Source organism: Gekko japonicus, unplaced genomic scaffold, assembly GCF_001447785.1.
Source record: "Gekko japonicus isolate JY-2015 unplaced genomic scaffold, Gekko_japonicus_V1.1 scaffold360, whole genome shotgun sequence".
In the NCBI taxonomy this organism is placed as follows: domain Eukaryota; kingdom Metazoa; phylum Chordata; class Lepidosauria; order Squamata; family Gekkonidae; genus Gekko; species Gekko japonicus.
The window spans coordinates 1098187-1109194 of record NW_015172015.1 but is presented as its reverse complement, the minus strand read 5'-3'; the positions used below and the strand labels follow the sequence as shown (position 1 = coordinate 1109194).

Sequence of the window (11008 nt, the reverse complement as noted above, 5' to 3'; positions counted from 1 at the left end):
CCCCACCCCGCTTCTACACTGCTCTCCTCACACATTCCACCTATACATAATTCTGATTTAGCCCACACCACACAAAGCCCTGAAGATACAAACAGATTAAAGCGAGTGAAAAGTCAATAAGGCTTACCTAATTCTACTGTGCATGATGGGCTCTAGTTGATCACCCCCGGACAGTTGGTGAAGCTTGGCTCTTTCCAAGTGCTCCATGTAATTATGAATCATCTGTTATCAAATGAAAAAAATACAAAGCTAAGATTTTTTAAAACTGCTCCATATCTGTTTCAGCAGACTAGGAATTAAATGTATGGCTTTTCTCCATCACCCTGCCCAATACGATAAATAGGTACCAGTAGCACTCAGTTTTAGGAGTAACAAACCTAAGCTAGTTCATGAAGTAAACTAGTAAAGTATAATTTTTTTACCATTAAATACTTGCTTAGGGCCCCAATGTTATACTGATTTTTCTTCCCCAATATATAGTATACAACCACCTAACATCTGCCCTTTGGAGCCAAATCACTGATCATTTACATTGATGAGTTCTTCATGTTTTCAAGGTCACTAAACCAGCATAAGCACTAACAGTTACCCATTCTCAATGAATTACCCCCAAATCCAAAGAGCACAGTAAAAACACACACACATAGTTTGTCCCCCCATGTGCAACCAACAGATCCAGCAAGCACCCAGTGATTAAGTGGAAGAGAGATTCCATAGTAAGATGAGAAACACACAAAATACATATTTGCAGCATAAACTTATGCACACAGAGAACCTGACACCAATCCCTTGTTTTAGTTACATCTCTATTTTGGCTATCATTTAGAATACACATGACACTGAAAACTAAAATTATTTTAATGCAAGCTTTAGAGCATATATTCACAGATATAACTTTGGTATTAAGTAAATTCCAGAATAATTTCTGAAATAATAAAAGTCTGAAAAGTTAACAAAGAGGAATCAACATTTAAATAGCCCCCAAATCTGCAGAATTTTGTGTGTCATGAGATTGGACACATTAGACAGTTTCTGAGCCAGTCTGGAATACTGGAAAGTACTCTCTCAAGTTCTGTTACCAGTTATGTTTGGTCCACAGAATGAATACTTTTACATTTATTAATACACAACAAGCATACTAGGTTTAGTCACAGCTATGCTAAGAAATCCAGATCAATTAAATCCTTTGCACAATACTACAAAAGGCAAGTAGGTACGCCTTGCTTATCCAGATTACATTAAAGGTGACATATCGAGGTCCCGGTCACAGGGGCCGGAAAATGCGGGGGGGGGGAGTGTGGCTGTTTGCCCCGGAGCAAAATAACGCGCGGCCACCCTAACACACATCCCGTCGAGGTCCCGTGGTTAGGGCAGGAGGTGCCGATCACACGGCTCTCCTGCAGCGCGGCAAAGAAGCGGCGGGGCGTGATCACACCAGCAATCGCTAGGCACCGCTTCCGTGGCAATCGGGAATATTTTTTTTCACTAGAGGGTGAGCATGCGCATGATCATTTGTGCGCATCCTGTGCAGACTGAAAAAAAAGTGACCGGTTTGCAATGGGACTAGGACGGGACGTGATCAGATGCCCACCCTTGCCTCGCATCTTCTGGAAACTAGTACCTCGTAGGTACTAGTTTTTTAATCCGCATCTTCGGTGGGAAGCCATGGGTTAGCCACGGGAGTACTACGCTTCCCAGATGTTGCAGTGTGATCGCGCCCGGAAAATCCGCCTATCATCCGTCTCTTTAGTGCAGCAAATGCTCTGTGTGAACGGGGCTGTGGCATGGCACATTTGTGGTGACCTAAGGTGGGGTTCTCTTAGCTGGGGTGTAGGGACAAATAGTTCTGGGAATCCCTGAATAATAGGGGTTGAGGGATCACTGGCACCAGATACAGGATTTAGATAGAAAGAGGTCCGGAGCTATACCTCTTCGCTGATTCAGGACCCTCATCAGCAGTCTGTTTGCACTAAAGCCAGCTTCCCTGAAGTAGCTAAGAGGTTTCCAGGGCATGTGCAGACAGCTTAATAAAAACACAGCAGCAACATTCCAAGTAGAAGAAAGGTTTATTTGGATACAGAGAAGATAATAGTTGGATTAGAATACGGATTTAATTGGGAAGTCAAAATGAGAAAATCTACAAAGGCAAAAACGAAATAAAAGCACAACCACATTAGCATACTGAAAACATTTGTCAGAAATCTAAAATGCCAATGTGATGAATACCAAGATTCTGCCCTTCCTAACTCTTCCAGTAATGGCCAAGAACATAACAAAGAATGACAGCTGTGAAATTGTTTTTATTGATCTGAAAAGCTGGTGCCAGTCATATCCCTGCAAGAAATAAGAGGGCTTTTACCTGGTCATGTGAGAATCCAAAGTTAAAACTTTTTTAAAAGAGTTTATTTATTGGATTTTTTCATATTAAACAAAGAAAAAACATTATCTCTTGATATATTTACATGTTAATAGAAATCCTCCACCGTATAACAAAGTTCGCTCTTTAGCACTCACAAAAAAGAGGGATAAGCCTTATTCATTGACTAAACCAAACTTTGACTCTTTTAACCAGTTATAAAACCTTGACCAATCCTTTTCATAATTTTCCAAGTTTCTTTCTTCAATAATACAAGTTAATTTTTCCATTTCTGCAATATGAAACAGTTTAATAATGATCTCATCTTTAGAATGAATATTATTCTCCTTCCATCGTTTGGCAAATACAATTCTTGCTGCCGTTAAAATCTGCATAATTATATATATATCTTTGTTCTTAAATGACTCGGGTATCACATTTAATAAGCAACATTCTGGGTTTAAAGGGAAATCTTTACCTAATATTTTATCTATGATTTCTTTCACCATAGCCCAATATTTTTTTTGTTTTCCTACCGGTAAAAAGTACCGGTACTATGATTACACTTCCAACAACTTTTCCCTATTTTCCCATTGAATTTATTTAATCTATCAGGAGAAATATGCCACCTATAGAACATCTTTATAATATTTTCTACTTCGTCTTTTCCCCCCCACTCTTTTTGTCTTCACTACTTCGTGCCTCCTCTTGTTTCTGGGATTCATCTTCTGACTCTGTTGATTCTTCCTCTTCGGCCTGCCATCCAAGCTCCTTTCCATACTTGTCCAGGTATAAAGATGGGGGTGACATTAGCTACCTTCCAGTCCTCAGGAAGGAGGCAGATTTTAAGGAAAGATTACATATTTTTGTAAGGAGATCCACAAGTTCACATTTGAGTTCTTTGAGTTCTTTCAGAACTCTCGGATGTATGCCATCCAGGCCTGGTGATGTATCAGTTTTTAAGTTGTCTATCAGTCGTAGGACCTCCTCTCTTGACACCTCAACCTGACTCAGGTCTTTCAAAACCCCTCCCGAAATCAGCGGTTCTGGAGTGGGCAAGCACATCTCATCTTCCACAGAGAAGACAGAGGCAAAAAATGCATTCAGCTTCTCAGCCATTTCCCTATCATCTTTCAGTACTCCTTTTACCCCTTGGTCATCCAAGGGCCCCACTGCCTCCCTGGCTGGTTTCCTGCTTCTAATGTATTTGAAGAAGGTTTTTTGCTATATGCTTTTCATATTCCTTTTTTGCCTGCCTGATCACAGACTTGCATTTTATTTGCCACAGCCTGTGTTCCCTTTTATAACCCTCACTGAGACTAGCTTTTCACCGCTTAAAGGAATCCTTTTTACCTTTTACAGCTTCCATTACTTTGTTTGTTAACCATGCAGGCTTTTTTCTATGCCTATTTGTTCCTTTCCTAACCTGCAGTATATATTTTTTTTCTGAGCTTGCAGGATTGTAGTTTTAAATAGTCTCCAAACTTCCCCAATGGTTTTGACCCTTTCTACTTTTCCTTTCCGTTTCTTCCTCACACGTCTGCTTTTAAAGTTACCCCTTTTAAAGTTTTAACCACCGCTTAAAGGAATCCTTCTTACCTTTTACAGCTTCCATTACTTTGTTTGTTAACCATGCAGGCTTTTTTCTATGCCTATTTGTGCCTTTCCTAACCTGCGGTATATATATTTTTCTGAGCTTGCAGGATTGTAGTTTTAAATAGTCTCCAAACTTCCCCAATGGTTTTGACCCTTTCTACTTTTCCTTTCCGTTTCTTCCTCACATGTCTGCTTTTAAAGTTACCCCTTTTAAAGTTAAAAGTGGTTGTGTGAGTCTTTTTGGGCAACTCCCTATTTATACAAATGTTGAACTCAATAACATTATGGTCACTGTTCCCAAGCGGTGCAATCACTTTTACATCTCTCACCAGGTCTTGGGCATTACTTAGAACCAAATCCAGGATCGCCTCACCCCTGGTAGGTTCTGTGACCATCTGTTCCATAGCACAGTCATTGAGAGTGTCTAGAAACTCAATCTCTTTTTCCCAACTTGAACAATGTTTGGGTAGTTAAAATCACCTATTACGACACAGTTATTCTGCCTAGCCGCTATCTTTAATTCATTCATTCAACCGGCCAAAAAGGAAGAGCTGTGAAAGTTTATTGATAAAAATCTGGCCCAGGGGTTCATCCAGCCGTGAATGAAACCAACTTCCCAAATTGGACTTTGTCACACAATATAGCCACATGCAAGATAGAATCCTCCCCTCCATTTCCCATTTCTCACTCCTCTCTTTGCTGAGGCTGATCACTTAGGCTTTGACGCCTGGCCTGATAAACATTCTTTAAATTTTGTTACATTTTTTTATTTTATTTATTTTATTTTTTCATATTTATACCCCGTCCTCCCCCGTGGGCTCCAGCTTGATGAAGAGTTCTGATAAACTCAAAAGCTTGCACAGTGTTTTTGTGTTAATTTGGTTGGTCTTAACAAAAGGTATTAAACAGATTTTGTTCTTTGTTTTTAGATCCTGCATGGACCAACATGGCTCCACAACTTCTTCTTCAGCCAAGAGACAGAATTGTCAACAGAATGAAGCAGACGTGAATAAAGACTGTGTTGACCACAAAAGGTAATAGTAGATTAGAATAGTAGATTGTAATGTGATGTAATGACTAGTAGAATGTAATGTAATTTGGAATGGTAGATTGGAATGCATTTCTCTGGTCTGAGAACAGGGGAGATAACTCTACACAGCCAGTCACCCCACCTCAAAGAAGAGGATGTTGTAAGTTTGCCTCCACGCTTGAGAGGAGATGGATGGAGCATAATAGGAGGGTCTCAGTCAATTACTCCCAGCATTCCACAATTAAGAAGGGTATATCTGCCCATCAATCTCTGATATATTCATTTCCTTCACTATGTTTCTCTTTATTAAACCAAAACAAATAATGACCATATAAACTAAGCTTGTTATTCCAGTTTGGTCCTTGCATCTGTCACACTACTTTATTATGCTGTATGCTAATTCACTGCTCACTCTCAACATATATGTATGGACTGGCAACTTCCATTTCAATGTATCTGAAGAAGTATGCTTGCACACAAAAGCTTATACCTTGAATAAAATTCTGTTGGTCTTAAAGGTGCCACTGGACTAAAAAAAAAAAAGGTTCTGCAATTACAGAGCTAATAATTGATTTATGGCTGTCTTTCTACGCTAAGGCTTCACCTTTCCATGGCTGGACTAGCTGGTCACTGTACTCCATGAATGAAATTCAGCCACACAAACATGCTCTGCAGTTGTGTTTCTCCTAACCTATTTCTTCCTCTCCGCCACACACGCCAACAGAGGCTCATCTAATAATTTAAGTAAATATTTGGACAAAGGTGAGCAAGAATGTTCAAAGACTTTCTCACAGACCAAACTGGGACAGAGGCCCCAAAACAGAGGCAGAACAGTCATGGCAACAGCATCTGGTTGGTAAAAAGGTAAAGGTTCCCTTGCTCGAAAGCCAGTCGAATCCGACTCTAGGGTTGCGGTGCTCATCTCCGTTTCAAAGCCGTAGAGCCAGCGCTGTCTGAAGACGTTTCCGTGGTCATGTGGCCAGCATGACTAAACACCAAGGTGCACGGAACGCTGTTACCTTCCCATTGAAGTGGTACCTATTTATCTACTTGCAATTTCTTGCTTTCGAACTGCTGGGTTGGCAGGAGCTGGTTGGTAGCACTTAAGAATTTATTGCCAAAACTAATTTTGGTACATTTCTTTTTTTTTTTTAATAAAACAGTGGAAGGCCTTTTCATGACCAGTGTTCCCTACCTTAGTTCTGCAAAAATATGCGAGATAAGATGGTGACCAATCATTTTTCCTCATTATCTGATCAACACCTAGCATTGTAAATTCAGTTTATATGTAGCCAGAAAGATCACCATAATTGCTCTGATTAATATAATAACAATATTTACTAATATTGTCCAAATTCCTTTAACACTGTAATGCTTAAAATCAAAACAGCCAGATCTCCTCCTTCCCCACAGTACTCTTATTTCATAAGCAATTGTCTGTATACATCTGATTTAACTCTAACACCTCACCACCCCCACTCCTCCCGCAAACATATAGTCTCTCAAAAAAAATCTTACACTAACACAATACTATTCTTGGAAAGTTTACTACACCATTCCAGTTCTTGGAAAGTTTACTACACCATTCCAGTTGGGGGAGGGAGTTTAGGTCACTCAAAAAATTTTTACCATTCTCCTGGGAAACAAACAGAAAATGCATTAAAAAGCATATGTCATTTACTAGCACACAATTATTAAGTTTTAAATAAAACTGTTTTATAGAAGCTTAACAGAAGTCACAGGAGTTATCACACTTTGTTTTCTAAGTGTTAACTATATTTGTTCAAGAAAAAAAATCAAGAATTCCAAACTAACATGGTTCCCCTAGGCGAGAAGCCTAAAGAAAAAACCTTTTTAAGTCAATCATCAAGATGCGAACACAAGTGTTTTCTGTAATTGCTTTCTAGTTAATGTCTGAAGCCAATGAACTATGAACAAAAAGTTCACAGAATGGTTTTCTCCCTCTGTAGCCCCTCTAAAAGCTGTTCTGGAGGTATGTAGAATGTAAAAATGGAGAGGAGTGCCACTTGAGGGAATATTAGCAGTCATTACTCCCTACCCTGGTGCAAAAGGTTTTCCAGAAACAGAGCTAAAATCATACAAGAACAGGAAAGGCAATTTCTGGTACACCTGCTTTGCATGCTAAAGGGCTAGGGTTGCCAGCCTCCAGGTACGGCCTGGGGATCTCCCTCTTTCACAACTGATCTCCAGCTGACAGAGATTAGCTCCCCTGGAGAAAACGGCTGCTTTGGAGGGTGGACTCTAGGGCATTGGACCATGCCGAGGCCCCTCCCCTCCCCAAACCCCGCCCACTCCTGGCTCCACCCCCAAAGTCTCCAGGTATTTTCCAACCCAGACCTGGCAACCCTATAAAGGGCCCAGGTTTCAGTTCCTGACTTCTTCAGTTGAAAAGATCAGGGAGGTGATACAAAAGACTCCAATAAAAACTTGCCTGTCAGACAAGACACTGTTGGTCTATATAGACCAACTGTTTTGACTCCGTATAGAGCAGCTTCAAGAAACATCCTCCTTATGAATGGAAGTCCTACATGCCACTGATCTGGTTGGGATCATTCAGCTACTCAGAACTGGACCTACTCCCCTTATAATCTATAGGGTTGGATCCAGACTAAATTTTCTGCTAGCAGAAGGGGTGGAGGTAATTTCCATTAACTCCGGCCCTTTCTGCACTCTCCTTTTAATTCATGTTCACTGCAGTGTCCTCCAAGCAATTCTTCACTAAAATCGAATTCAACCTTCTTTTTAATCCAGGTTTCCCCCCTTTCTGCACTAAAATCGAGTTCAAGCTTATTTTTATTCCGTTTTTCCCCCCATTCTGCATTATATTACCTCTCTTCAGTGGTCAGCCCGGTTTCAGCTGCCCTGGATTATTTGGATGCTGTTTTGCTGTGGACTTAAATTGCCTCGAACACTGAGAAAATCTGGAGTGGCAGGGAAATGCAGAAAGGACCTCCCTCTCCTTCTGCAACCCCCTTATATGCATCTCATACTGCTCTGGAGGGTCCTCTATCCCCCAGGAGCAGCATTTCGAGGAGATCAGTGGGAGAGGGGAGGTGTTCTGTTCTACTGACAGAAGTGCCTTGTATGAATGGAAGATTTAGTCTGGCTCCAACCCTTAGATTCCTAGACTTTGGACTGGAGGAAAGCCTCAGTGCCTTGACTTGAGGCAGGATTATCTCTTTAAAAGAGCATTTAAAAAAGTCAGTTGGGTGTGGTGGTTAAGAGTGGCAGACTCTAATCTGGAGAACTGGGTCTGATCCCCCACTCCTCCACATGCAATCAACTGGGTGACCTTGGGTCAATCACAGTTCTCTCAAGAGCAGTTGTCTGAGTTCACTTAGCCCCACCTACTTCACAAGGTGCCTGTTGTGGGGAGAGGAAAGGAAAGAGATTGTAAGCCGCTCCTTCGGGTAATGAAAAGCGGGGTATAAAAACCAACTCTTCTTCAGGTGCCAAAAAAGCCAGCTATTGAAATGTTAGCTATGCTTCTTGTATTTCTGACTTGATAATCTTGCAGTGATTGCAGCGATTGCATTTCTTTATACCCTTGTGAAGTCTTTCAACTAATGACACAGAACAGAACTGGCTATAGAGCAGTTTCCCTGCTCCAAAAGTCATTTCATACCATCATTAATTTCACAGGGATCCAGATAATATCTAATGGTAACAGCAAGATTATTTGTTACCAAAGAATGCTTTCATAAGAACATAAGAGAAGCCAATGTTGAATCAGGCCAATGGCCCATCCAGTCCAACACTCTGTCACACAGTGCCCAAAAATACCAGGTGCCATCAGGAGGTCCAGCAGTGGGGCCAGGACACTAGAAGCCCTCCCACTGTTGCCCCCCAAGCACCAAGAATAGAGTGCAACACTTGCCCCAGACTGAGAGTTCCTACCTATACCTTGTGGCTAATAGCTCATCTACATACACAGCCTCAAGGATCCATAGCCGCAATCATAGCTTTCATGAAGTTTGTATATCTTCATCCCAGCTTGTAAGTAATTCTTACTTGCAAAATATGTTCAAGATTTGTCAGCAGGTTAGAAGTAATATTTAAAATAGGCAGGCAAAAGAGTTTGGCTGATTTCAGGTTACAATAATACATGTAATTTGTTTATATAGATTCTTCCATGGCTAAGGATTTCTCTAACATTATGACTTAAGCAGCAATGATCGTGACAGTACTACTCTAGAATATTTTTGTTTAAAAAAAAAGGACAACTTTATTTTTCGTATGGTCATGTGGGTGCAACTTCTAAGACAAACAGGTTTCAAATCGAAGTCTGAACAAAGTTATACACACAACACTGCCATTCCGAAAAAAGGAGGGGGGGACAGAGGGAGAGGGGGGAGAGGGAGAATGGAGGGGGAAAGCTACAGAAATAAAAGACACACAAAGTGTGAGAAATAAGGAAGCTGACTTATGAACTCTTCTGACAACAAACATTTTCAAATATAAAAGTGGCATCAAATTAAAAGTTTTTTCAATGAATTATCTTTTTCTTGTCTCTTCTGTGCTTCATCCTGCCCACAACCTAACAAATCTTTTTAAAGTACAAAGTACACACCATCATGACCATAAAACAAATAATCATTCATTGCCTCAAACATGCAATTCATAAATACTGGCAGCATTAAACAAATAAAGGATATTGGCATTAATTCATAAATATAATTTAGATGCTGCAGAATAATTCCTCATTAGATCTCAGCATGCCCTAACAAACCTGATTGCTCATTATTAGGCTCTTTTCTGGGTAGCTTGAAACATAATGGCTGATGTGAATATTGAAATGTCATTGTATTATTTCAAGCAAATAATCAAATGAAACGATCTCACCCAACAGCATGGAACTACCATAACCACAAACAGAAAGCCCCAAACATTTTTCAAGGCTTTCAATAATATCCTCTCCACATACTCTCAATCCAAAGAGTGCCAGTATGAAGTAAAACTATTTATTTATTTATATTATTTATAGTCCACCTTTCTTACTGGAACTCAAGGCGGTTTACACATAGTGATTCAATATAATCAACAAGATGGGACATTCAATGAACAATGCAATAGGATTAGGGTTGTATTGCCAACCAAAAATCAAAAAAAAAAAAAAAGGAACTAAAGCAAAGCATAAAAGTTAACATGACACATTAAAACAGATATGTCAGACATATGGCCCGGAGGCTGGAACCAGCTCGTCTAGGGCTCTTATCCAGCCTGTAAGCAACTGGGTGGAAACCAGTCTGAATGTGGACCAGAAGGGCCTATATTAGGGTACTACACCCCCTGCTGAGGTCCCTCCCTTCCCCAAACACAGGCCCTCCCCAGGGTCTTCCCCCAGTTCTCCAGGGATTGCCCAGTCCAGAGTTGGCAACCATAAGGGACAAGAGGGCTGGTTTGGCCCCGAGCTCTGCTGAGGCAGGATATAGGTCACAGTCAGTGGTAAAATATCTCCAGTACCTGGCACTACATTTTATGGCACACATGGCCCGACCTGACATAGAGACATTTATGTCAGATCTGGCCCTTGGTTTGGCCCCGAGCTCTGCTGAGGCAGGATATAGGTCACAGTCAGTGGTAAAATATCTCCAGTACCTGGCACTACATTTTATGGCACACATGGCCCGACCTGACATAGAGACATTTATGTCAGATCTGGCCCTCATAACAAATGAGTTCAACACCTCTGCAAATGATGAAAAATTACATAGTAGGTTCCTATTTACAGCAAGCTCTAGGGAGTATTTATGGACCACATTACGTAATCATTTCTCTAAGTAACTTTGTAAATCATGTTATACAGTGCATTCCTATTGCCTGCATTAAAAAGCTCTCTTGAATAACTGAGTTCCGCACAGTTTGTGTCAAGCAAGGAGAGTGGGAGCCTTCCTGACTTCCACAATGGAGAAGGCACATGTACATAAAATTTTTGATTTTGCCCATTTGCAGGTTGGCACCTGCAGAAGGCCCTGCTCAAATGAGCAAAGCAGAGCATGAAGCAG

General features: G+C 40.8%; 1 protein-coding gene across 11 annotated transcripts in view; it reads right to left on the bottom strand.

The window, feature by feature from the left end:
- SPAG9 (sperm associated antigen 9) overlaps positions 1-11008 on the bottom strand; it is a 132568-nt gene that overhangs the window by 90946 nt on the left and 30614 nt on the right. For all 11 annotated transcript variants that reach the window (XM_015420372.1, XM_015420378.1, XM_015420374.1 and 8 more), the window contains exon 4: positions 128-222. In XM_015420372.1, the coding sequence (XP_015275858.1) occupies positions 128-222 (95 nt within the window). The remainder of the gene's footprint in view (positions 1-127; positions 223-11008) is intronic.